The sequence below is a fragment of the Ochlerotatus camptorhynchus genome, unplaced genomic scaffold, assembly GCF_037179485.1.
Source record: "Ochlerotatus camptorhynchus isolate MF236.1 unplaced genomic scaffold, CSIRO-AGI_Acam_v1.1 ptg000232l, whole genome shotgun sequence".
Lineage (NCBI taxonomy): Eukaryota > Metazoa > Arthropoda > Insecta > Diptera > Culicidae > Ochlerotatus > Ochlerotatus camptorhynchus.
Window position 1 is genome coordinate 6,916,123 of NW_027040722.1, and position 27,970 is coordinate 6,944,092.

Below are 27,970 nucleotides of genomic sequence, written 5' to 3' on the forward strand. Positions count from 1 at the left end.
TCAATTCTAATGAAGATATCGGTTTTGCTAGGAATGGAATGGAAATGGAATAAATGGAATTCCCGTAAACACCTCTAAATTTTCCTAGAATGCTCTGGATTTCTGTGTAGTTTCTAAAATATGTCTGAAGTTTTCATAAATTCTCTGAAGGTCTCTGTACTTTCTTGAAATTCTCGGAACATCTTAAGGGTTCTCGATTTTTCTTCAGCACGTCGTGGAACTATCCTGATTTTTTTTCTAAATTTACTATTATAGATCTTTAAACTGCTCCAAAAATCTAAACTAAAGTTACGGGAACTGCTCTTAAGATCTGAAATGTCATTAAGAACTCTTGATATAGCTTTTCTGAGGAGCAAAGAACTTCTTTAAAAAATTCCACCTTACCCCTCAAGTTTTCTATATTTCTTAAGTTCACTTGATACCTGTGAAGTTCTCTGAAATTCTAGGAACTTCTTAAAAGTTTCTGAAAATTTTCGGGTGCTAAAAAACCGCTGTAAGGTTCTTCAAGCATCCAAAAAGTTTCCCATATTTTCAGCGCGTTAAATTCCTTTATGTACTCGCTCTTTGCTGATGGAGCTTCACTGAAATTCTCAGCATTCCCTTTCATTCCTCAGAACTTTTCTAAAGTTCCTACGATTGTTGTGAAGTTAATGGGACTGCCATGAAGATCGCTTATCTTTCATAAAGTTAATTACGAACTTGAAATAAATCATTTACTTTTTCTGTTAATTCTTGCACTTTGAAAATTTTCAATATCTAGAATTTCTAGATACAAGTTTAACGTGTATATGGAATACGAAAATTCACGAAAATTGCATATTTTTAGATCTTGGACTTACTCAAACTAAGTAAGCTTTTTAGCTTTATTAAAAGGAGAAATTAAATAAGTGTTAAACTTCAACATTCAATGGATTATATTGTAAAACTGTTTCTTTAAAACTGATTGCCATGTCTTAATAACTTTTGGGCTATTTTCTGTTGTTTGTGATCTACCAAAAAAGCATATGTTAAAGGCATTAAAAATAGCTTTCTTATTATAAATCTGGAATGTATATGTTAATGTTCTGAAAAAAACATGGAAAACGCAGGTAATTTTGTTTAGAAAAATGAGCAGACACCCTGCAGATAGAGAAAGACGACTAACGTCACAAAGCAATGAATGATCAATCTTGAAATAAATTCACGCTAAAAAGGTTGAAAATAGTGACTGATTACAAGAAAAAGTGACTTTAGCGACTTGGTCTTAAAAAAGGAGATTTTTTAGTGAGTGGCTTGAAAAAAAGTGACCAAGTCACTAAAAAGTAACTCGCTACCAGCCCTGAACAATGCTTCTTGACGCCAAACTCGGCCTACGGTTCCTAAGCTCAGCCTAACGCATTGAAACGCCAATGAATTTACATATATTGGGTGCAAACATTCATATCACGCGTTCTTATTGACTTCGTTCGGTAGCATTTAAACTAAAGTATCATACCAAACGCATAATTTACCTGTTAACGCCGAAATCATGGATTTATTTGATGTTTTCTGCTTGATTGGCCCAAAATGGGCGCTTAGGCCGAAGTAGTTCTTTACCCCATTACGCGATGGCTAAAATTCTGAATTTTTTCCTGTGTAGTATTGTGGTCCAAAACAAGTTTGGGGAACTTCGTTGGAGCTAAGGGAACTTTGATTAATGTTATGAAAATCTAAAAGGATGTAGAAAATTCTCAAACCTTGTTGAAAATTAACGAAAATTCTAGAAATTTTGGGAAACTTATTTGAAGTTTAGGGATTTTTGATTAACTTCACTACTCTTTTTAAAACTTCTGGGCTCAGAGTACATCGTGGAAGTTCAGAAAATTTAATAAAAATTCGGGGAGCTTCGAAGAGCTTCAGAGAATTTCGATCAAATTCAGGGTTCTTTGTAATGATCCGGGGTTATTTCTTAGAATTGGGTTCCTTAAACAAGTTTGGGAAACTTCGCTAATGTTAAGAGAACTTTGATTAGTTTTAAAGAAATTTAATTAAAAATTGTTTTAGCATCATGGCTTTTCGTTAAGGTTTGAGTACCGTAAGCGTGATAATTTTTGCACCATTGAGCAATGTCAAAATTAAAAAAAATTCTCAAAAATTTCGTTTTCGAGTTTTTTTTTTTATTTATTCAAAGGGGGGATGTTTCTCAGAGTCTTAAACTATGTTAATCATCGATCGAGTTTCCACTTGCTGCAATGACGGCCTCCACACGCTTCCGGAATGCACGGCAGGTTCTAATAATGTAGTCTGGATCCATTTCTCTCCAGGTACGGGTCAATGTTTGTCTGAGGCTTGCTGAACTTGGGTGGCGTTAAGAACAGGCCTTGGCCTTCATGACGCGCCATATTGAGTAATCCAGTGGATTAAGATCGGGGCTAGATGGCGGCCACATATCCTTCGCCCAGAACGGAAGATGTTCCTGCAACCATTTCTGAGTGCGGTTCGAGGTGTGGCACGGAGTCCCATCTTGTTGAAATACAACATTTGGCTTCGGACCGCACTGTTCATTGATCCACGGAAGAACATACTTACTTAAAATCCCGATGTAGACCTCTGTGTTGACCTTGTTGCCTTCTGGAATGAACAACGGGTCAATTTTTTTGCCATCGGAAACCACCAATCCAAACACCATAACGCTAGCAGGATGCTTGGTCTGATACACGTTCTTGTGCTCGTCGGCCACGTCTTTTACCGGAATTTGATACGGGATCGACGGTAAACATGCTCTCGTCGGTGAACAGGATTACCGGATTTTTTCGCTTAAGGAAGTTCAAGATTTTCTTACATCGTTCGACTCGTAGCTCCCGGATGCGGTTGGTGAACATGTGAGTTTTTTTCCCCGTGCCCTCGACTTCGCCCCGCAATCTTCCTTTACGATCTTCCGTGTCGTAAAGTCACTGATCCCGTGTTCCTTTGCCATTTTCCTTATTGAACGCACTGGATTCACCCGAATCTTCCTTTTGATAGCAGCGATAACCCTCGGAACCCGAGCTGACCTCGAACGACCTGTGGCCACCTTCGTGGATAGTTGTCCTTTCTTTTCTCGGTCTAAAACCCTTTTGACGGTCCACCGGGACACTCCCACGGCGATTGAAATGCCTTTTTGCGACATTTGCGTGTTGGACAAATCACGAATACGCTGCCACTTCGTCATGGTGCAACCAACAATCATTACGAAACTAACGATTTTAAATTGGCTCACCACTTTAGTAGCCTATTGGTCCCAAGCAAACGATTAACGTACCCTATTCTAGTTGAAATTCTATTACTACACTATGTTTGTTTTAATTCGCTATGAAAGTTTGACAGATAACATCAGGGGTGTGTGGATTCATGCAGAACATGCAGGGGTGAGTGAAATAGCTTGGGACTGCTTGGGACCGTTGTTCTGGTACTGAGTGAGCCAAAAATAATAATGATTTTCTTCGGGACCCAGTGGTCTTAGAGTTACCTCTATGGTGCAACTGTCAAACTAATGTCGTTTTCGTTTTTGCGGTGTAGCACTGGTGTAGTGTAAGCAAGAATAAGCGCGAGTCTTTGACAGCTCAACATCATTTGTTTGTAAACAAAGGTGCATTCTATATCTACACCCTAAAATATTTCGGTGTACGGCAGTGTAGCACCGGTGTAGCTACACCGCAAAAACGAAAACGACATAAGTAAATCATTTTCCTTTATACGCAGCCTACTACGGTATGAGCTATAGGTTACGTGCATGCAAAGAACTTAATAGGAATTCTGAGAACTTTTGTTGAAGTCAAGCGAATTAAGTAGCATTTCGAAGAACTTCGTAAAACATCGTAGAAGTGCAGGAATTTTATTTAAAAATTCGAGGTTCAGCCAACATTTTTGAAGCTCAGGTTTATTGTTTGATCTTCCGGGTTTGATTTGGGAGCTTACCTACCAAAAGGTTTGGGATCTTTGTTTCGCCCAGATTGTTAGGAAAATTCGTAGAAAAGGTTCAAGGTCTTTCTCGAAGTTTGGAGAAGGTCATGGATGTTCTGAGATCTTGATTGATTGATTGATTGATTTATCTTTATTAAGGAGGCTTTCAGCCTGAGGCTGGTTCGCCTCCACAGTTCTGAGATCTTGATCGAATTGAGAAAACTTTGAAAAAATTTAATTATGGATCTTGGAAGAAGCTTAAGTTTAAAAATTTATCATAAATTGTAGATGAGGGAACTTTGAAGGTATTCTAGGAAATTGGAGTAACCTTCAGGAAACCTTCTCCACCTGCTGGGATTGTGCGATTGTAAACAAAATGGTATGGATCGTTTATTTGATGCGATTGCTTCACTTTTGCGTGTGTTAGCTAACTGAAAGTGACTTTCATATTTCCCCACTTGCCCACCATCATCTGAAACACACATCGGTGCACTGTTAGCGGAATTGCTCCTCCCTTTACCCATGCTTCAGTCGACATTTCATTCTTTTGCACCTTTTTCGCGCTTTTGTTGCTAGTCTGTGTACCTTTGTACGACGATGTACCCGATGATGTGAAGGACCGCCGTTCGGAATACAGCCAAGCACAAGAAGGTAGCAACGGGCTAGCAGCAGCAGCACACCACGAGCCCCGACTGACGAGTGAATAAGCCTGAGCCAGGGAGTGCTGCAGCGAAAGAAGAAAAAAAAAAAGTTACCATTTTTCGCAAGTCTTTCCCATTCCTTTCCCGGCGGGCGGGCGCAGATCAGTTCGAGGCGCGCACCGGAGAACATATTAGTCACCCTCTGTCGATCGCTGCTGCTAAGCTGAGGCTAAGTGCTTTTCAGTTCAGTCGGATTCTTGTTGTACTTTTCGGGGTGGGATCCACGGTGCAATCTGGAGCAGTGTGGAGTTGAGTGTGGCCGTCTGACGTCACACGATCGTCTCTCTTGATCGTAGTTGCAAGTTACCTAATATGTAAGTGCACGGACGGGAGAGTTCAAGAAGAGGAAGAATAAGAAGAAGAATCGGCAGCTCAGACGGATATACACAGTAGTATAGAGTAGGAGCAGTGGCGTATAAGGTATCTTGGCTAACTATGGACTGGGGCTATTGTATTACACTGTACTTCCTTATAGACTGAAACACCGGTTGATTGACGGTGCTGGTTCGGGTGATTCATATTCATACAGGAGTGCATTCTGGGTGTATATCATTAACGTTTTTGTTTTGTTCTCTCCGTCTCCCACGCAGATTCAAAGTGTTGGTCGCAGCGTAAAACCTGAAGATTGACGTGATGGACGAGTCTACGTCGTCCGGCAATGACCATTCGGTCGGTGTGGACGGTTACGCGTTCAAAAACGAAATATCGCTCTCCATCGGGGAAGACGACCACAATTCGGGTACCAACAGTACGGCTATCCCGACGCCTTCGCCACGTCACGTCGAGGTGCCACTGCCAACGGACGAGAGCGAGTACACTTCGCTCAAGGACAGTAAACTGAACGGTAACGGAATGAGTGGAGTGGACAATCCGGCGTTCGTGGCCGATTTGGAGAAACGGCCGTTGAGTTCTTTTGGGCACTCGGGAGAAAAGTCACTGGGAGCTACCTCGATCAACGGCAAGGCCAATGGTGAGAAGCCCATGGCTGAAGCAGTCAACTTGGAACTGCTGAACATGTCGAAGCCGTCTAACGGTCACAAGAATGGAGCTACTGTCCTGCCGATCAAGAAGGATACCGAAGTCGACATCGGAGATCCATACGATGAGTATTTTGTGCCGGTGAACGAACACCGAAAGTTCATGAGGTAAGACTTTTTTAATTCCTTTGGGCTACTTTTGGTCAATTCCCATTCGAGGTTTCTGTTTGGAAATAACGGCCTTGAATTTGAGTTCGTTTCTAATCTGTTTGTCTATGTCGACACATTGCAATTCAATCATTCCACGATCATCAACACTACCACTACCACTACTACTACTACTACAACAACTACCACCGCCCGTCACTTCAATTGTGGTTCCCGCCGAATGCCTTAATGTCTTTACATATATATATATATTGCAAACAATCTAGCGTCTCGTTCCAAAAACCGCGTCGGCACGCGTACAACCATCACGACCGGGGTGTAGACTACACCGGTCACTCAGTCAATGAACCGGTGCACGGAACCGTGGACTATAAACAGTGGACCAATATCACGAGGTACCCCCTTGTTCCTTCTACTCAATCTTTTAGAGCCAGAGAACGACATTTATTAACCACCATCAATGTTACGCAATCATATTTATCCACCTAATATCCAAGGGATTCGGTCGGCAGAAACTGTGTCTAACACTTGCGGTTACATTGCCGATGCGCACTAACCTATGTCATCAAGGCGGATCTTCGCACGGGAGGTTTCCGTCTCTAATCCCAACATCACCCTCCCAGCTGCATCATTAAAGTGTATCAATATCTGGGGCGTACCTCGCCATCCAACTCCAACACCACCACCACCACCACCACTATTCGTTCGCTCTAACCTGGGTCTAAAATAGAAAGCTTATTCGCGCGGCGTCAGGTAATGTCTCGCTACCCAAGTTCATACAGTGCTTTTATGGTTACTCTCGTGCTACGAGACGGGTGCACACCAGTAATGCTTCTACGGTTGGGAAGTGGGAACCTAAAATCGATCCGCAAGTACCGCATGTGTGCACTTCCCATATATACGTACAACATAACCTTCGTAGATTTGTTCTGTCTGCTGACGACCACATACCGTGACCCTTTCGGGACCAAATCTTCCACTGAGCCTCAAAATTATCTCTCCTTGGCTCTCCCAGAACCGAATTCGTTGAAGCCTACATCTGTTTAAAATCTAAATTCGTAAGCATTGCGTCCGTCAGATGTTGAAACTAGAAACGTCAGGACAGTTTAGGGCACCCCAAAAGATTTACAATTTCAGTTCAGTATGACTACATTCCGAAACCGATGCATGCCTCGTCATCATGTACCTAGCAGGTACCTCATTCTGGACCCAAACAGACTCATACGCAAACTGAAAGCAAAACTTCCAAATCAAACGACGACCCAAGGGTCCCGAAAGGGTCTTAAAATTTGTACATAGCAGCAATGCCAGCGATCGCATTTAAATATAGACCTTCACGGCCAATCTGTATATACCATTTGTAAAGCAATCCGTTCGCCACCGAGCGTAACTCCGTCAAATCCCACTAATCGATTCCTACCTTGCGATTCTAGAGGCGAGAAATTGTACGTGACCAAGGATAAACGCGATAAGAAAAAGAAGAACTGGCTCTGCTGGGTGCTGGGCTTGGCCGTCCTACTGGCAGTGATCATCATAGCCATCCTGGCCGGATCCGGAGTGATATTCAACGAGAACCCTACGCCAGTGGAATCGCGACAGTTTGCCAAAGATAACCAGGTCGCTACGGCCGGTGTGTTCGGTTCGGGATCTCCCTCGAATCAGGTTCCACAGCCCCAGAACAAGACGACCTCTACGGAGTATCCTTCGACGATGTCACCTCCGGGATCGACGGTACCGCCCGTTCCGCCAACTACCGAGGAGAACATTATTTACGTGCCGAACACCCTGGAAGGACAGATCACGCTGACGAACTTGGAGTTCTTGGATGACTACCGGGACCCGAACAGTTCGGCCTACAAGTTGCTTGCGGCGGAACTGGAGGAAAAGATTAGAGATACCTTGGATGTTCCCGGAACTCGCGATCAAATCTTTGTCAAGATTATGAGTTTGAAGTAAGACCATCTATTTTTCGCAAAGAGTTAGTTATTTTAAACATTGTTTTCTATTTGTAGACCTGGATCCGTAGTCGTCGACTACCGCGTGAGCTGGGTCAATTCGAGTTCTCTAAATGTTGACAGTATGAAGGAAAGACTGACAAATTACCTGGGCGATAAGCAGAATAATCTCGCAACCTACATCGTTCCGGTCAACACGATTCGCGTAGCAAGACTTCCCGATCTTTGTTATTCCGGACCTGCTGAAATGAAGTATAACCACAATTGACACTTTCCCTAGTGCGAATAATGCTAATGCCAATGACCTTTTATTATTTCAGCTGTGAACACGCCTGTGAGTTCAACGCTCGTGTTGGAGACTTTGTTTGCGTTTGCCCAACCGGAATGCTGTTGAACAATGATGACGGAAAGTCCTGCTATACTCCAGTTCCGGCACTACAACCGGAACCATCTGCTGAACCGGAACCTGAGCCTGCCAGCGAACCTGAACCCGCTGGAGAGCCGGAGCCGTCGGGAGAACCAGAACCGTCGGGAGAACCGGAACCGTCGGGAGAACCAGAACCATCAGGAGAACCGGAACCATCCAGCTCGCCTTCAAGTGAACCAGAACCTTCAAGCTCTGCAGAACCGGAACCGGCAAGTGAGCCGAGTAGTGAACCAGAGCCTGCTAGCGAACCGGAGCCTGCTAGTGAACCGGAGCCTGCTGCCGAACCAGCACCTGCCAGTGAACCGGAGCCTGCTAGCGAACCGGAACCTACTGGTGAACCGGAACCCGCTAGTGAGCCAGAGCCTGCTAGCAAACCGGAACCCGCTAGTGAACCAGAACCAGCCAGCGAACCTGAACCTACCAGTGAGCCCGAACCATCGAGTTCACCCGAACCGGAACCGAAAAGTGAGCCATCTACTAAAGAAACAACGACCGCATCTAGCCCATCCGGAAAACTAGTCAACGAACCAACGCCTGTGAGTGAACCTGAGCCTTCCAGTGAGCCAGAACCAACGAGTGAACCGGAGCCTGCTAGTGAGCCAGAACCGGCCAGCGAACCTGCACCAGCCAGTGAACCTGAGCCTGCCAGCGAACCCGAACCTACAACCGAACAAGATAAATCCTCATCCAACCATTCTGCTAAGCTACAATTTGCTGATGCTCCTTCCTCTACTCCTGAACCCGAACCGAGCAGCGAACCTGAACCAACCAGTGCACCGGAGCCAAGCAGTGAGCCCGAACCAACGGGTGAACCTGAACCAGCCAGCGAGTCCAATCCAAAGAATGAAGTTGAACAGATTAAAGCCACCACCGTGAACCCCAGCAGCACGTCTGAACCTTCCGCTGAGCCTTCCGCAGAGCCTTCCGCAGAACCCGCAGCAGAACCGGAACCCGCAGCAGAACCGGAACCCTCAGCAGAACCGGAACCCTCGGCAGAACCGGAACCATCCAGTGATGACGGCCATCACTCATCGACCGAATCCAATCTGGGCAAGCTGCAATCCTCAACGGAGCACACCGATGAGCACACCATGCCTGACTTTATGATCCCCGATTCAGACGCGACAAAACATTCGACCAGCACTGAAAACATTTCTCCAACCTCGCCACATTCGACCACTACTGCTGTAGCTAGCGCTGAAACTCCGGCTCCCGTAACGGAAACGATCGTCGATGACGTTCCACAACCGACCGTCGGTTCGTTCCTAATTGCCGCCAAAACCACCCCCGGTATTGAACCGATGAATGTGTTCGATGCTCGATCGCTCGAACATAACACATCTACAACCGCAGCTGGGGAAAATTCCCTCTACTCCACATCTAGTCCGATTTCGCTGGAGCAGTGGCGATCGTCTACCAGCTTCTCTACCTCAACGGAAACCCTGGAGCATCCAAAGGAGCACGACGAAGACATGTCGCCCTTCCTGCCGAACATTGAATCATCCAGTGCAAAGACTCGCGGAATGTACGCCGTTACCGAAACCATTCTGGAAACGGAGACTGCTCCATCGCTGCTGACTCACGCCGATCAGTCGCCGTTCCTGCCGGAAATCGACAACAATGCAAGCTTGGTGAAACTGCTCCACGAGGGGCTGGATCGTCAAACCGATGGCTTCGATAACGATTTGCAGCAGCAGCACTATCTGGAAGTGTTACCACTGTCGAAGGAAAACGATCGCAATGACTACAAAAAGCAGCTGGATACGGCAATAACCAAGACAGTCTACGTAGCGACGACAATTCGAACGTACGAACCAACGACCGATTCGTTAGAGGATTTGATAACGGCTGCCAGTTCTAGGAATATCGTTGAGCAGACAACTAACGGTGGGGAAGATGTGATGGGCACGAGTACCGAGAAGGACGTTGAGGAGACGACTCTGGGTAAGACGGGTGCTGTTGGTATGACAACCGAGAGCGAGAGTGCTCGGTTGGAGCAGTCTACGGAACAGGTGGAGGAGAGACCTCTGACGACGATGATTATGGAAGAGGAGGAACATGAAATGGTTGCTTCGCCAAAGGCTGATGTTGAGGAGATCAATTCGACTGAAGGTGGGGCGGGAATGGATGATGCTAAAGCGGATTCACCCAAGGGCGACGTGGAGCTCGTATCGAACAATGATACTGCCGAAAAGATTACGGCAACGGAAGCCGAAGTGGCAACTACCGAAAGGGAAATGATGGAAACCACTATGGGTGCTGCTAAGTTAGAATTGGAGGAAGAGCGGGCGACGGCATCGAAAGCCGAAACCGAAGAAGTGACCGATGCTATGCGAGATGAAACAACTGAGAAGCAGGCGAAGGTTGTGGTTGAGTCTACGACGGAGAAGGACATCGAGGAGACCACGGTTCATGCTGTTGTGAACGCATCGTCTACCACGACAACGGAACCAGGTGCCATCGCCAAGTTGATGGAGGAATCCACCGTTGAAACGAAAGAACCACCTACTACGACGACGGTTAACAATGAACCTAGTACGACGCAAGCGGTAACCACCTCAACAACGACGGAAGAGGCAACCACTTCAACAACGACGGAAGCGATAACCAGCTCGGCAGCACCATCGACTACCGATACTACCAAAGCGGACATCCTGGAAAAGACTCTGCAGGACTTGGATGAAGATAATGATATTTCCGAGAACGAGTTGAAGGTTCTACCGCTGGACAGGAAGCCGGATAAATTGCAGGAAGCACCGCCATTACCCGATCCACTTTCGCCCTCTCAGAAAACGACAGTCGACCAGGAGTCCACCTTCGAAACGACTACCGGTCATTTTTTAGGAGAAACGACGTTTCATTTGATTAGATCAGAGAGATCGAATGAGACGTCGTTAATTAAGACGAGAAATTCTGGCGATGACGACCTGAGCGAATTGGTGGCTAGCGCAAGTGGAATGTTCACAAAGTGTGCGGTTGGACAGTTTGAGTGCGTGAATGGAACCTCTATCAAAGACGGCAGCTCGTGCATTCAGAAATCGGAGCGATGTGATTCGGTGTCACATTGTTCGGATAATTCCGACGAGCAGGACTGCGAGCGATTGGGATGTCCGGGGCATTTCCAGTGTAAGGATGGGTTCTGTTTAGCGCGGCAACATGTGTGCGACGGAATAGCACACTGCAATGATGGAAGCGATGAGATTGAGTGCAACCAGTGGCAGTGCAATTTCGATGAGATATCTTGCGATCCGGAAGGACGCAAGGGTCCGTGTCTGCCGGCACAGTGGAAGTGCGATGGGCTGGAGCAGTGTGCGAATGGGTTCGATGAGAGTGATTGTCCGGATACGTGCACGAATGATCAGTACTTCTGCGTTGGTCAGCGGAAATGTATTCCGGAGGCTTGGCGATGTGACGGAAAGTCGGACTGCACGAATGATGAAGACGAACGACTGTGCGACTGTCCGGTTGATAACTTCCGGTGTAATACTGGTGGTTGTGTGCCAAGTGCTTACGTGTGCGATGGCCAGCCGCAGTGTCCGGATCTGTCGGACGAGTGGGGTTGTTTTAGGTTGGAGGAGAGTGAGTTGAAAGTTCGAGTGGAATCGGAAAAGCTGAATCCGGTGTGCGGAGATGGTTGGACGATGGAGTTATCGGACGCCGTTTGTGCGGAGCTGGGCTACTCGCGAGCCAAGTCATTCTCGATCTCAAACGAAACGGGTGGCGGCGACTCGTTCTACCGGTTTGTGGGCGTGAACAGTACCAATCTGCTGGGCAGCTTGGCTTTGGTGACCAGCTGCTCCGTGGGGCAGGTGAACATCGACTGTGAACTGTATCGTAAGTGTAGATGGCTGGCTTTGAGGTGATTGAATTTCGGATTGAAATTTGGTTGATTTTTTTTTAGGTTGTGGCAGTGACCGCATTACGTCTACGTTGGAACAACGGATAGCCGGTGGGCTTACAGCGGACTCGAGTCAACTTCCTAGTCTGGCGTTGGTTTACAGCAGTAACGCGGCCATCAAGTGCACTGCTAATATTGGTAAGTTGAACGGCTTTGCTTGAATTCTGTATTAACTCACTGAGATACATTTTGCAGTATCTCCTCGATGGGCCATCGTAAGCTACTCCTGCATGATGGGTAAAACGGAATTCATCGACAACCGAAATGTAGCCGAACTGGATTGGAAGCTGTTTGCTGGAACATCGCAGTTTAACTACACTATGATCAGTGGTAGCAGTTCAAACAGTTCCTACCAGATTGTCGAAGTGCAGAGGATCGTCCCCTATCCTCAGGTGGGTGGTTGTCTAATGAGATGATTTGAAGCGATTCTAAATGATTTATCCATTAGGCCAAATACAAGCAATTCCTCTACACCGGAGATATTGTGCTGCTGCAACTGGCTAAGCCACTTCAGTTGAACGAGCGGATTGGCAGTGCCTGTCTGGTCCAGGACTCCGAAATCATCCAGAATCAGTTGTGTCTGACAGCTGGTTGGGGTGTGGATCCGTCGGCCGTTACCAGTACCGAACAGTATCTCAAGTATCTACCAGTGCCAACGATGCCGGCGGAAAAGTGCAACTCCAGCGTGCACTACAACGGTTCGCTGACGGACGACGCCATCTGTGCGGGCTACCTCAGCAGTAGCAAAGCGACTTGCTATGTGAGATTTCAATTTGAGTTTAGCTTATTCAGAACTTCGAACTAATTGTACGCTTGATTCCAGAATGACGAAGGAGCTCCGCTGATGTGCCACGTCGAGAGTACCGGCCAGTGGATGCTGGAGGGCATTCTCAGTTACCATGGCAACTGTGGCAAGCGGCCACATCCAGCCATTTACAACTCGATTACCTCAGGCATCTCAAGTTGGATCCGGAACACGGTTGGCAATGATCTGATGTTCAGGAGCGGTGATAATGGCGCCGAGCCAATCAGCACGCAGGTCGCACCACGGTAGACGTGTGCACGGAGTTTGGCAGATCAACTCGGCTGCGTGTGTGCTTGTGTTTATGTAAATATTGCGTGTAATATAGAAGAAAACGGGCTTGAATGATAGTTTTACGTGGAAGCAACTTTTAAGAGTGAAGAAATTTTGTTTTGAAAAATTGTATTTATAGATAAAAAAAGCGTAGCACGTAGGAAACGAGAGAGAATAATTCTGCGTTTTTTCTTTGTTTTCGGTAAATAGAGAATGTCTGATGCAAGAAGAAAAGAACCTAGTCACAAAAGCCGATTATTTTGTGCCAATACCTTGAAGTGGAAATGAGTAATGTCTACTTTTCATGAAATGAAAACCGCAACCCGAGCGAGATAAATACCTGCAATGATCGATCACGCTTTCCCCTTCCCCCCACCATCTCAAATGGCAAAATTACCAAATGATGACTGTTTCGAAATTGCTAGCGTTACCAATAGTAAGTGTGCGGAAGATACAATTAAAAGAAGACGAGGGAGCATTCCCAGAAATCTGTCAAATCAGACACAAAATCTCGTTTTATGTTTTGTTAATAGTATTTTTTTCTGAATCACTTGTAAATATGATCCCTATAACAATTAAATGATACTGTAATTGCTTGTAGGTAACCTTACTAAGAATATGATTCGCAATATAAGTAGAGCAGATGGAAAGCAGCAAATACCGATATACTTAGTTTTTAGAGCAAACAAACAAGTGTAGATCTTTTCGAATTGCAATTTGCTATTTAGGGAAGTAGGATAATTTTCCAATTGAAAAACCATTTAATCTGTTTCTTTTTTTTTGTCTAGCAATAACAATGGCCGGTTTTTTAAGCTCCTCCTTTCGTTCATTATCTTGCATGTTACTCTGTTTTCCCCTTTTCTCATCAATACTCAATTCCGGCAGAAATAATTCTGAACTGCAAAACAGTCGCTACGTAACGAGAATCTGTATTCAATCTGAGGGTTTTCGGCGATAGGAGATCAATTAAAGAATAGATTAATATTTTATTACTTATATAATGTATGGCTTTTTGATTTATGTGTTTCTTCGAAATTAACCTTTCCCTAGTGATACATTTTCTTATATTGTAAATGGCAAGGGAATAAAATAGCAGTTCCTCTGTAACCTCTGAATATGTTCTGGTATTTTAAAATATACTTTTGGAGAACTTTGAACAAGCTCGTGAAGTACTCAGCGCATCGTATGACCGCATAGTTCTTTGAACAAGCCCTGAAAGTGCTGTGAATTTGTCCCAAAAGATCTTTTGATGGTCAGTTGAACATTATTAAAGAACTAGGCACGACAACTTACGAATAATGGTCAGGCCGAAGAAATGGATTCAAGATGTAATAGACTAAAAGTGATGTTATTAACAAACGATTACAATAACAGGAGTGTTTATATAGCACTATTGGTTGACAATGTGTTTATGCTCTCTATAGATGGAAGATGCAGAGCTGCCAATAATTTGGATCAACTCAAGGTAAACAATATTCCTTGATTTGGCTTGTTCGACCCTTTTTTGAAAACTATTTTCTTCAATTGACTCAAATCTTCTCTGCAAACTTGTTGATCTTTATCGTTCATTAGACTGTCAGAAACCATATCCTCGGAGCCAGAGCTCTAAACTTTCGAAGCCCTTAAATTTTAGTCGCCTAGCTAGACTATCAGCATGAAACGAAAATGAAAAAGAAGCACGCTTAGAACGGTTTTATAGCATTCCACAAGTCTAAATCATGGTCTACAGAACCCTCATAAAACCAAAATTGTTACTTGGGAAGGCTGGCTGTGGATTTTCTCGTCGTTGATTTGCTCAACACTTTCAATGAAAGTAACGTCGATTGTCGAGTTGAAACCAAACCTCATTATGGCTTTCAATCCCTTTCACCGACACTCTATCACCGCTCTTTCAAATTGTTTAAAAGGTGTATTCGATAAAAATGGCACATTCATATTTACTCACCAAAATTAAACCGCTTATCGGATTTTCTGGAAATTTTCAGGGAATGAAAAACTGCTAATTCGAGCACCTTCCTTTCACTCCACCCATCAATTTTTGTTGTTTTTACTCAAATTTTCTTCAACTCCAGCTTTCAAAAGTTTTGGGATGGTTGCGATGTTCCTCATGAATGGCAAGAGACGCTTCTGAAGGCACTCTTCCGTGTAAACCGCATGTCATGACAAAAAATTCGATGAGATTTTGAAGAAAAAAAACTTTCATCGTTTTCTCATCCGATGATAGTGACAAAAGTATATCTGTAAATAGCGCGTGAGATCTTTCATTGAAAATGATATTTGCCAGCACTGCTCTGAGCTCAACACAACTTTATGCCCCAAAGCAAACTTCTTCGTTCTTCAACATACGAAAAAAATCGGTAAGATCCTTCCATTGCATTATTTTATGTTTCTTCAATATTGTACAAATATTTACACATTGCACACAACTACAAATAGTAGCTCGGAGCGTTTGGTACGGTATGTCCACGCATCCTTCCACCCTTGTAGATCCAAGAAATGTTCCCATTCATTTCCAAGAATTATCTTTGCGGCAAATACAATGCAGTAGGCCTGGCCGTATTGATGTTTATATCATATCTCAGATATGCTGTAAACATCAATTAGACAAGAAAAATGATTAGACCTCATCTAACCTTATCATCTTCCAGGATGCTTTCTCGTACTGGCTGCGTTTGTATTAGATTAGATTAGATTAGACAAAGCAAACTTCTTCGGTCTTGTCCGAATGTATGGGTTCTGTCTCTTTTCTTTCGTCAACGAACCAAATTAAAAATGCCATTCAAGCATCACGCCAAGAGTCCATCCATTCTAATACCATAGAGAACAGACGTCCAACTTCGGTCAGAAACTTGTGTAAAGATAAGTGGGAACATCGCCGTTACGTGGCGCTAGCATTTCCGGATTTCCTCTATAATTTTTTTTTTACGAAACAGCATTCATGGGGAATTCATTCGTTTCTACCGAAATGGGTTAGGTTTACTCAGTTGACAAATGTCATAATCTGAGTAACCGTTGCTCAGTTTTCTCCATATTCACGTTTACTCAAATTTGCGTAAAAGCATGTTTACTCATTTTTGAGTAACTTCCCTTTTGGCTGAACTGAGTGATTTTCGACTTAAAAATGAGTAGCCTCAAAATAGCGTGCACGCTGTTTCAAAACTACCAAAATTTGGGTAGAATCCACCCAGGTATGTCAAAACTAAACCTACACGGAAATAGAAAACTACCTAATATTAAGTTCAATCTACCCAACTACCTAGTTCCGTGCGGGAAGTTAAAATTGAGTTCTACCCATTGAACCCAAAAATAAGTTCCTGCACCTAAAGTATTGGATGGGTAGTTTTTACCTAACGTTAAAAATAATAAAATTAGGTTAAAAAAACTTAAAATTAGGTAGTTTCCAAAAAAATAGAATACAGGAAATATTGATGACTGCAACTAAAACTAGGCTACCCCAAAAAGTGCGATAAAAATGCAAGTTGTCGCCAAATCGTTTTGGTGTCTTCGGAGCACTTATTGCTTGCATCATAAGGAATAAGTATACTGAAGACACCAAGAAGATTTGACGGAAACTGGCACTTTTACTTAAATTTTTAATAGGGTAAGTGTTCCAGTTTTGGCACAATCCCATAAGCGTAATGGTTCCTATTTTGGCCCTACTTTATACAAATTACACGGGCTAATGCCAAAACTGGTACATATTTTAAGTAGTGCCAAAACTGGCTCACTCACCCTAAATGAAAACGCATACATTTACCCAGTTTGGAATGAAGTGTGCATAAAGGGGAAACAAAATGAAACAAAAGCCCGCTGTTAATCTTTTTATTTATCTTGCATTTAACATTTTTGTTTATTTTTATTCATTTCGAAACAACTTGCTTATTTTTTGAAATATCAGCTTCTGTCAAAGAGTAAAATACAAAAAGATGCATGTGTAAAAATATGGACCGAATCCAATAAACAAATAATCATGTAAAAAAGTAAAATACAAAATATGCAAATGTAAACATATGGACCGAATCCAATAAACAAATAGTCATGTAACAAATTTTATGTTTCTTTTTTTGTTTTAATTTTCATGTTCTTCAAACCTCTTCGCCAAGTTGATGACCGTTTGGCTGCGGCAACTCTCAATCGTTTTGAAAACTCGGAGCGAAATAAGCTCATGTATTTTTCGAAGAAGCACGGGTACGGGAACGCCAAATACTGCAAACATCTTGAAAAATACATCGACGACTTGTGCTGAAGATCCACCACATGAAATCACGTTTCCTTCAAAAATTATGTGGTATGACCCGTGCTTGAACAGATCTCCACAGATCCTTCCATTTTCCCGGTTCTGGTCGGAAAACAGCACCTGCAAGGAACTACGCACTCAGGACACTCGACGGATACACTAGACAAGTCCAATAAGCTGTACAAGGTTGTACAAATCGGATCCTCTCGGAGCTTCTCCCTTTTCTGTCGAGTTTGGTTCGTTCAAGTTCTGCAATGAAAAATCTATTTAGAACTGAATTTAAGGAAAAATATTCTTGCAAACTTACGATTGCATGCAACCTCCGTAGGGAAAACGAATGAAAACAACCGCTCTTTACGCCACACTGCTACACCTCGTATCGGTGAGCGAAAAGCAACGTGGCACTTTGGATGTGGTCTCGACTTCGCAATCCTGACGCTCCACGGACGGGATACACCGTTGGTTCGACTCGGACTTAGCTTATACGGCGTTCGACGGACTATGAACTTTGGTTTGTTCAACCACGTTCAACACGTGAAAACGTATCCAAACAACCACTAAACTCAACAAGGTTAATCTGCCAACTGCTCTCTACTCCCGACGGAGCCGCACTGGTCCACCTCTTTCCAGTGAGCGGACAACAACGAGGCACTTCGTCGTTGGTGACACTTTACTTCGGATGAAGTCTCGACTACGCACTCCGAACGGTCCACGGACAGGATACGTTGTTGGTTCGACTGCGACTGTGATTCTGCGTGCTACGTTCGACGAACTGTTAAGTTCGGTTCATTCAATTTCTGCAATGAAAAAAATAACATTTTACACTGAATTTACACTCAAATACCCGAACAAACTTACGCAACCGCTAAAATCAGCACGGATCTGGCTACTCCTCTTAACGCTTGATGGAGCCAAACAACCACACCTCGTTCTGGTGAGCGGATGGTAACAACGGACACACCCGACAAATAAACTAAGGTGTACTCGGTTGTAAAAATCGGAGCTTTTTCTTCTGACTTCTAGGCGTGATCACGACTACGCACTCCTGACGCTCCACAAATGGGATACACCGTTGGTTCAACTGTGACTGACTGTATGCAGCGTACGACGGACCGTCAAGTACGATTCGTTCAATCACGTTCAACTTCTGCAATCAAAAACAAAACCATTGAGCATTTAATTAACTAAAAAATATCAGTACAAACTTACGATTGCGTGCCACCTCCGTAGTGTAAACGTATCCAAACAACCACTGAAATCACCACGGTTAATCTTCCCCCTGCAATTTTCTTCCGCCGAAGCCGCACTGGTACTCCTCTTTCTGCTGACCGGATATCGACGAGGCACTTCGTCGTTGGTGGCACTTTACTTTGAACGTGGTCTCGAATACGCACTCCGGGTGCTCCGCGGACGGGATATGAAATCAGCACGGATTACGGAACTGCTGGTAACGCTCGATGGAGCCACACTGCTACACCTCGTTCTGGTCTTTATACGTTCGACGGAGCCGCACAACTACCACCGACCAACCGGTAGATTCACTGTATTTCTGGATGCAGTCACGACAAGTCCGAAAACTTCACGGGCGGGATATGCCGTTGGACCGATTTCGAGGGACAGTGATATCTGGCTCTGATCGGGAAACCCGGATCCTGCAAAGAAATAAGGAAAAACATAACCTTCAAATTAGTTGGAACGCCGATTTTGCTGATGGGGGGAATGCCATATAACGAAGAAGATTTTACTTACGGAATATTGAGAGTGGCCTCACGGAACAAGCTAAAAATCCTGCCACACACAAAGTACCTTTCACCGATATAAATTACTATTATAATTGAACACGGAAACACTTCGACAACTTCGACTGAAAACGCGACGCGACCGACTTCAACGAAAGTTTGCTGTCAACTGAGCGGGCACAATTTTTTCATCCAAAATTAAGTTTAAACTACCCAACGTCAAGTTCGCTCAAGTAAACAACACGTTGAGTAATTTCTACGTAATTTTGAGTTATTTGAAACTTGAAATTTTTTTTTTGAGATTTGATCAGGGATCCGATTTGAATTGGACGTGAATGCAAGATAGAGAAAATGATTATCTCAGTTAATAAGGAGTTTAATTTAATTTGCATTTAATTGTTTAAAATTAAAAAAGAACAGTTGAGTTTCGCGAATGTGTTGTGCGGAATCCAACAACATTATGGAGCAGATTTGCAGGAAACGTTTTACAAAAAGTTCAAATAAATACACTAACGTTCGTGTTAAGTGTGGAATACTATTCGAACGTGAAAATGAACATGAGTGATACCTAGTTATATTTTGCAGGATATTTACGATCATTAACATTTTTCTGTCAAATCAAAGTTTTTTTAAACCTATTAATGAGTTTTTTTGAAAGTACCTAAACGTTAGGTAAAAAGAACCTAATAACGAAAGCGATATTTACCCAATCGTTTAGTTCAATCGGAAGAAGCCAATTTTAGGTTCTTTTGAACTTAATATTAGGTAGTTTTCTATTTCCGTGTACCCATAAATTGGTAAACTATGTTGGGAGTGACAAGTTGACAAATGAACAACGTTGATCGGATTCATGGCGATGTTGTTCATTTGTCAACTTGTCACTCCCAACACAGTTCGCCCATTTTTAGGTAGGTTCAGTTTTGACCAATATGGGTGGAATGTACCCAAATTTGGGTAGTTTTGAAATAGCGTGTAGTGAGAGCAAAAAGAAAAACTAAAAATATAAAGTTTTGATGAGGAAATACAGTCAACTCTCCATAACTCGATATTGAAGGGACCATCGAGTTATAGAATTATCGAATTATATAATAAACAACATGTTTTGTTTTTATCGTCTATAATTCCAAGAATAATACTGATATTTTCCATTTATCCGCCATTATTTACTCATATGAATTCGAAAAATATTACAAGGATCCATTTATGAAAGTTCTGGGTGGTTAATTTATAATATTAAGTCAATACACACAAAACAAGCAATATGGCTGCCAATTCCAGAAATTTATGTTGTCTAGATGTCAAAACTTCTGATCATTTCTGGATGTGGCACTATCGCCGTGGCGATGTCCGGCCATTAGGCCGAATAGTCATCAGCTCAGACCGAAAACAAAAATTGACGAGCTTCCTTACACAGTTATAATTTTAAGATTTTAAATACTTAGATATTTGTTCTGACTATATGGACGTTCCAGAATCTTGGTAATGTCTTCATGTCCGGAATATTTTAAAATAAAATTACCTGAGATTTTTCTTAATCCTGGATCATAAAATTATCTAAACATTAAATCTAAAAAAATATAAATTTATTATTATTTTTTTCAAATCCCTGGATTTTTTTGTCCAATATCTATTTATAAAACAAATTCTATACGATTGAAAATATTTACAGGTCTTCTTACGTATTTTCTGAAGACTTTGCTTGAATCATCTCAGAATATCCTCCGATTTCATCTTAGACCTCTTTCTGGTATTTTCTTATAATTTGCTGCAGAACACTATTTGAACTTAAATCTGCAATGCTCTACACATTATTATTCATTTATGCAGTATTACCTAGGAATCTCCCAGAGATTTCTTCGTAAAATTCGCTTGAAGTTCTCCTCATTTATTTTTGTATTCTCCAGAAATTCCAATGGATTTTTTTTTGGAATTCCGTTTTAGTTTTCCTCAGGACTGCCATAATTTTTTTGAATTGCTCCTCCCAATTCTCTTGGAACTCTCCTTTGAATTATCTAAAAAATATAACGTGATTGCAATTCCCTTGAAATATCATTGGAATCATCCTCGGAAATCAATTCCCATCGAATTTTCTTCGGGATTGCCTTGAAATGCTCCTCAGTAGAAGTCTTTTGGAAATATTATCAGAATTTTCCAAGGATAAATTTTAGAATGCCCTTTGAGTTTTACTCTTTCCTTTCGAATTGTACGTACTTTAAATGTTTCCTAAGAATTCGCTAGCGGTGAAGTAACAAATTCCATAGATTTCTCATTGAAATTATTTGGAACTCAAGTCAGAACTCTCCTGGAACTGTTTTCCGAGCTCCTTTGTAGTTTTCCTCTAATTATTTTCAGATTTAATTGTTATCCTCCTTTTAGCATACTCCCGAAGTGCTCTCCGAAAATTTCCATGGAATTCCGGATTCTTTTTCTTTTTCTCCCTAAAACTTCTGGAAATTATCCGCAGAATTTCTTTGGGATTCTTCTTTGAATTTCCTTAATGTTCTATTCAGAATTCATTAGGAATTATCTTCAGAAATTCTTATGAATTTCAATTAAAATTTCATTCGAATCCTATTTAGAGTTAACTTGAAATTCTGCTCAGAACTTCCTTGTTATTCAGGTTTCACATAAAATCTGGAGTCCATCAGGACTACATTGAAAGCCGATTACACTTAATGTTTTCCTCACAGTTCTTCCCAAAGCTCCCTTAATGTGTGGGCCCAGGGCTGAAAATCTCCTTAATAAAGATATAAAAAAAATCCCTTGATGTTTTTTTTCAAACGGAAATAGGTTCTGGAATATTTGTCCAAGTATTATTATTGTTTAGCCCATAATTTCATAAAAATGGTTCAAATTTAAAATTTGTGAAAAATATCCATGTTCCAGATGCTAAAATAAAAACAAATCAAACCTCTGAATTTTTTAAACCTATTTTGTTACTGAAGATAAATCCGCTAAGGATCTATTAAGTTCAATGAGTGAAGGAAAATAACAAGGAAAATTAAAATTTTATTAAATAGTTGAATGTATTATATATTCTTTTAAAAATCGTAAGCAATAGAATTATTTTAAAATTCCTTGAGTAATGATGAAAATTAAAATCCTCAGAGAATTCCCGATTTTCTTGGTTTGGTCCTGGTATAGATACCCTGAATTTCTATAGTATTTTCTTCTTCTTCTTGTTCTCCTTCCTGGCATGGGCCAGAATAGTTGTTGGCAATTTGAGTCCAATATGGAATAGCCTTATTTATAATTCTATTATTTGCTCGTTATACCCTTTTTTAGACAGCAAATTTTCTTCGCAAGTGTTAAGAAACAATTTTCCGAAATTCGGCTTAATGACCTTTTGGCCTAGTGACCATTCGGTATAGGGGGAGAGAGGTAGCTCATCGATTCTTCCGGTTCGCCTCCTAGCATCGTGCTATAATGTACCAGGCGATAACCAGGGTAGTTGATCGATAGCTCGATGACGTTATTTCGTTGGCGTCTGCAATGGGAAATTCTCATAGCAGGCGTTGACGATGGGACGTTGTCGAGTTGTTAAATAGCAACTATCGTGGTAACTCACCGATTACCTGTCGATCTGCCAAATTTGGAAAGACGTCTGCATTGAATTGTCTCATATAATAATATTCCGCCCACTATATCACAAGAAATTGCGAGTAGCTGAGTGGAATGGAGATAAGTTAAGCATTGGGTACAGGACCAAGTCTCCCCTGGGTGGTGCCAAAAGATGAGCGCAATAGAATCATCAAGTTGCCATAAGGCACGGAATGAGACTATTGCATGGCTGGGTAGTCAAAGTAGTCCATTCGTTAGTCATTTCAGGTGGATTAGAACAGGTTTAGGTGGGCGTTGGCCAGATTTGGATTTTTCAGATGTAATCCTGGATAGGACCCTGTCATTGAACGTCGCGTGGAAGTGGAACTTAATGAAGGCCTAAGTACTTTTTCGTAGTTTTTAGTTTTCGGATTTGAAAGATCGTCGGTTACAGTGGCCTGCTTACTGAGCAGAAAAACGCGGTCCCAGGTCCTTACATATCTAAGAGATTTATGGTAAAATCGCTTGTGTATCGTGTATTTTGCGAAACTCGTTGTTGTCGTTGGTTCCGGGTTTGAATGGATATACAAATTTGAGCAACGGTATTATGTGATATGAGGGGCTCGGTGGCCTGAGAGCAACCGTTTTTGCTTACTGAGCAGAACATCATGAGTCTAATCTCAGGCCCATCCACATTCAAGATTCGTCAATCGTTTTATTTGTTAATATGACTACATGGTAATAACAGCAACTCGGTGATTAAAAAGGTGCTCGGCAAACGTTTTCGCTTACTGAGCAAAAGACCGTGGGTTTAGTCCCAAGCTCCTTCGCGTTATATGATCGTTAGGACATCAATTCAGCTTATCGTTTACCAAAACGAACCCTGCTGCAAACCCAACCCTCTTATCCAACATCCCAGTGATTCCTCGTGAAAGTGCAGTGGTGTTCTCGGCTTCCATCAAAGCGAGTGTCATGTCAACACAATCCTTCCCATTCCTTTCTTGACCTGTGTTCGGGCGCGGCCGGCGCTGGTATTGCCTAATTTAAGATCACCAGTTTTTACACATTGAGGATGATTGCTAGTCCCAAGCATCGTCTATTGGTTCTCTGTGTAATTACAGCTGATCTGGCAGTAACAGAGTAGCAACCGTGGGCGGTCAATCAAGCTCAAGCTCAAGCTTTTGGCCTAGTGACCATTCGGTATACTAACCTTCGGCCAAATAACCCAACGCTCTGAACATTCAATATAACCTGTTTGATATATCGCATGATAGGTCCTGTTATAAATTAGAGGTTCCAGATTCGCATTTCAAGCTTAGTGTTTAGTGCATATTAGCTTATTGTGTGCTCTCATTTTAGTGTTCTAAATGCACTTCCACTGTTATTAAATTGAGAGCTTTCGATGCCAACATATATATTGCATATTGTGTGGCAAGCACAATGATACTCTATGCCCAGGGAAGTTGAGAAAATTTCCAACCTAATACCGTGCCTTTACTGACTAGGCTATGAGGCCCCTAACATCAACATCATTGAATTCAGAAGCTCTACTTTTGACATATCGAGTTATAGAATCAAAATAACACTACATAGATCATCGACCAAAGGAAACATCGACTTGTTTGTATGTATGTAAGGTAGCCACCATCCCTTCGAAGATCTATGACCAAAGGAAACATCGATGGTTATTCCGAGAGTCGAAGTGACTTTTCTCACTTCACTAGTGACAAATGTCACTTCGACTCTCGGAATAACCCCCATCGACTTGTAGAAATAACGACTTATGGAAAGTCGTGTGATGTGATCCCTTTCCGCCTGCTCTAAAGTCTTCGACTTCATTGTTAACGACGCCTTATTCTATAGCAGCAGAAACTACATTTCCCGGACCAACATGGTATCCACCTTAAGAGATCGGTTGTAACAAACATTACTACTTTCATTTCCTCGTGTCTACGGAATATGAAAACAGGATCACAGGTAGACGCTGTGTACACGGATCTAAAAGCTGCTTTTGACCGGGTTGACCGCGCCATACTTTTGGCAAAGCATGATTACCCTAATAAACAAAATACCATAGACGAACGATAACCCAAAATGGGACTTTTAAAATGAAAATTCACTGTCCTCCCTGCTAGCATCAACTAGACGTATTTTATTATCGTAGGTAGAAACCAACACCTGCGGTTAGTCGTCATTTTAGCACCCGCATCATGTGCTCTGAACAGAGCTTCAGAATCATGTAAATATAATCGCCGAAGGTTCTTAAAACATGCGCCAAATGTTTTCCACACATGCACTGACTTCCTGGTTGTAGTTGGTTGGACACGATCCGTATAAATACTGAAGAAATCCATGAACTCTATAGATCGCTAAAAATCACTTCCAATTAGATCTTCCCGCTAGCCGCTTTAGCTATCCTCATCCGACAGTTCCCCTTGCATTGGAATGGCTCCCAACCAATTTTCCAGAAATTCGTCATCGTCTTCCGAGCAGCATAGTCGGTTATTTTCTTCCTCTACATTTGATGCATGGAAAGATTCAATATCTACCCGTACGTTAGAATAATTGGAAATGCGTTCAAAGCTGCCAGGCCATGTGAAATTGGTCTGCCTTTTTCTGCAATGGTCCACCTCAAGTGGACATGCTTCATCCTTCAGGGGAGCCTTCTTTATTCTTACACTAATCCATAAACTTAGTTGGTCGCTTTTATCACAGTTTTGATCACCGATTCTCTCTGGCAGATGGCAGTCTACGCTGAAAATGTGCGTTCCTGATGCAAACTGTACTGGTTCATCTAGAAGGATTAAAATGTTACTGAAATCACCAATCAAATTTTCCAAAACTCACCATCATTTCCTAAAAGATCTATTTCCGTTATAAACTCGGTTACCTTTTTATTTGAGACCACATCCTCTTCGATGTCATCGATGTACCGGCCGTACTCATCATCCGGCTCGTTTTCCAAATTTTGACAGCTAATATACAGCTTCACTCCTACAAATTGAACGATTTCGCAATGTGAAGTAAACACTCTGAGTCAACAAACAGTGCCTCACCTCTAACGGTAACCGACTTGGCACACCGTACCTCGACCGAAAGTTGTAATCTTTCACCGCAGTAAAATTCACGGCACCAATTGTATGGGAAAGTAATATCACAGCTCACGTGACGCATTATCACTAGCAGACTAGATAAATGTTATCTTATATTCTATATAATGGATGTTGCTACGAGTACTAACAGGAAATCACGTTTGAGTATTTTCGCCTTCGTTGGATGACTAAATCTCGAGGTGCCACTGACGATGATCAGCCAGCAGCATGTTGCTAGATGCGATTCAAAGCTAATAAGGGGGCAAGCGTAGATGGCGTTACCTTTTTGGGGGTGGAGGAGGTCTAGGTATGGGAAAATATGCTACGAGGGGAACAAGAAAGGGGATGAAACCCCAGATCAGAAATATACTACGTCATTTAAGTGTGCCCCTAAATAGCGCATGCCAATGTGAGAAGGTGCAAGCCGGGGAAAGTCCACCTTGTAAGCATGATTGAGCCCTTGTATGCGAGATTGCAGTTGCGGTTGTGTGCAAGTTAGATATGATGTGCGTGAAGAGTATACCTACTTGTACTGTAAAGTATGCAATATCGTGCAAGTTGATGTTCATGGTGCTATGAAAAAATGGTTGACATTATTATGAATTTCGTTGGGATTGAGCACATGCCAAGTAACATTGCGAGCTTTATAGAGGTTTTTATCTAATTCTATTTCCGTTTTGCTGAAGCTACAACAAATTTAAACAGCACTTTTCAGTGCACAATATTAACTACAAATTTTCTACTTTGTTTGACTCTTATTCCTCTTCAATCCTTGTTTCCCGTTATAACTGAAACGTTTCTTAAACCTGACCATAAAGGTTCAACATGAAAACATTACAGGTACGTGGCTGTAATGTCGGTCTAGTGTACTCAAATTGGGTCTATAAATGGATGCAACTTCGTCCTATCGAAGATGAACCTCGATCTACAAAGGTTCGGCATGTGAAATCGCACTTCTTTGTCACTCCTTATTATTCATACGTAATCACATTGTTGACGTTAGTTTCCCTTCTCGCGTAAGAACTGATGATGAGGAAGAAAAAAGACAGTGTTTTTTCCGGTTGATCTAAATCACGATGCTTTTAGAATCAAAATAAAAGCCAAATAGATCATCTCAATACCACACATATTACGAACTGTTAAGCTCCTAAGTGACATTGATAGATTATCTTCGTAGATTTTCTCTTTGCATCCCTAGAGATGAACCAGCATCTGGCTGAAAGTCTCGCTAATAAAGATAACCTAACTTCTTTGCATCCCCACGGCTATGTATAGACTCTTCCAGCTATTTTCAATACGTAGTTCAATCAAAGAAGCTACTATTGTAGAAGAGAAAACATTCAGTGTAGTTATTACGGAGTTATTACCCCTCATTTCCATTTTCATACCCCTCACACATTTCAGTTCAGTGTCTGAGTAATAGCGCGGAGAAGGCGACTCCCACTCGAGGCAGACATTGTTAAGCTAGCTACGATCGAATACGGAAGCAAATAAATTCGTTTTAATTAAATCCTATAGAAATTTCAGAAGTGGTATACACCGCGGCTTTATACGTTGAGCTTCGATTCGCTAGTTGGATTACGTGATTTTAAACGGTGTGCGGTTACGAGGAGGCTAATTCTCTGTCTAAGACGTAAAAACCTGACTGAGAAGGATGCCCAGACGAAGACGACGACATGGCGTCGACGAACGAGAATACGATTCACAGGAGGAAGAAGAAAACTGGCTGATGAGGAACGCACCGCAAGCTCAATCCCGTCCGCTCCATCCGGAGGAAGTGAAGGCTTTGATAAGCGAATTCAATGGCGAAAATGCTGTTACGTCATGGCTACGCAAACTGGATCATTACAAAACACTCTACAATTGGACCGATGCAGCTGCTCTTTTGTACGCTACCACAAGGTTGACTGGATCAGCAAAACTGTGGTACAACCAACAATCAATACGAAACTAACGATTTTAAATTGGCTCACCACTTTAGTAGCCTATTGGTCCCAAGCAAACGATTAACGTACCCTATTCTAGATGAAATTCTATTACTACACTATGTTTGTTTTGATTCGCTATGAAAGTTTGACAGATAACATCAGGGGTGTGTGGATTCATGCAGAACATGCAGGGGTGAGTGAAATAGCTTGGGACTGCTTGGGACCGTTGTTCTGGTACTGAGTGAGCCAAAAATAATAATGATTTTCTTCGGGACCCAGTGGTCTTAGAGTTACCTCTATGGTACAACTCTGTGGAGGAGGACATTTTCAATT

General features: G+C 42.3%; 2 protein-coding genes across 5 annotated transcripts in view; one reads left to right on the forward strand and one right to left on the reverse strand.

The window, feature by feature from the left end:
* The window catches only part of LOC135704187 (serine-rich adhesin for platelets-like), a 171,287-nt gene extending 157,185 nt beyond the window's left edge, over positions 1–14,102 (forward strand). The window contains exons 1-10 of one of the 4 annotated variants that reach the window (XM_065225621.1): positions 4,799–4,915; positions 5,192–5,746; positions 6,013–6,141; positions 7,180–7,698; positions 7,759–7,953; positions 8,022–11,962; positions 12,030–12,164; positions 12,222–12,418; positions 12,475–12,786; positions 12,850–14,102. In XM_065225621.1, the coding sequence (XP_065081693.1) occupies positions 5,235–5,746; positions 6,013–6,141; positions 7,180–7,698; positions 7,759–7,953; positions 8,022–11,962; positions 12,030–12,164; positions 12,222–12,418; positions 12,475–12,786; positions 12,850–13,080 (6,171 nt within the window). In that variant the 5' untranslated portion in view covers positions 4,799–4,915; positions 5,192–5,234 and the 3' untranslated portion in view covers positions 13,081–14,102. Of the gene's footprint in view, positions 1–4,798; positions 4,916–4,939; positions 5,022–5,191; positions 5,747–6,012; positions 6,142–7,179; positions 7,699–7,758; positions 7,954–8,021; positions 11,963–12,029; positions 12,165–12,221; positions 12,419–12,474; positions 12,787–12,849 lie in introns of those variants that run through there. The other 3 variants (XM_065225623.1, XM_065225620.1, XM_065225624.1) reach the window with 3 other exon arrangements.
* A 10,640-nt stretch (positions 14,103–24,742) lies between these two features.
* On the reverse strand, positions 24,743–25,813 carry LOC135704159 (uncharacterized). Its single transcript, XM_065225596.1, has 3 exons — positions 25,674–25,813; positions 25,465–25,611; positions 24,743–25,411 (listed from the first exon to the last, which is right to left on the reverse strand). The coding sequence occupies exons 1-3, from the start codon at positions 25,789–25,791 to the stop codon at positions 25,026–25,028; spliced, it is 651 nt and encodes a 216-aa protein (XP_065081668.1). The 5' UTR covers positions 25,792–25,813; the 3' UTR covers positions 24,743–25,025.
* Positions 25,814–27,970: the final 2,157 nt, after the last annotated feature.

Excerpts from the sequence above, each read along its gene's own strand:
- LOC135704159 (XM_065225596.1), bottom strand. The coding sequence starts at position 25,791 with ATGCGTCACGTGAGCTGTGATATTACTTTCCCATACAATTGGTGCCGT. Across the intron at positions 25,612-25,673 it reads CAAGTCGGTTACCGTTAGAG|GAGTGAAGCTGTATATTAGC; the intron begins GTGAGGCACTGT and ends TTCAATTTGTAG. Across the intron at positions 25,412-25,464 it reads AGATCTTTTAGGAAATGATG|ATGAACCAGTACAGTTTGCA; the intron begins GTGAGTTTTGGA and ends TAATCCTTCTAG.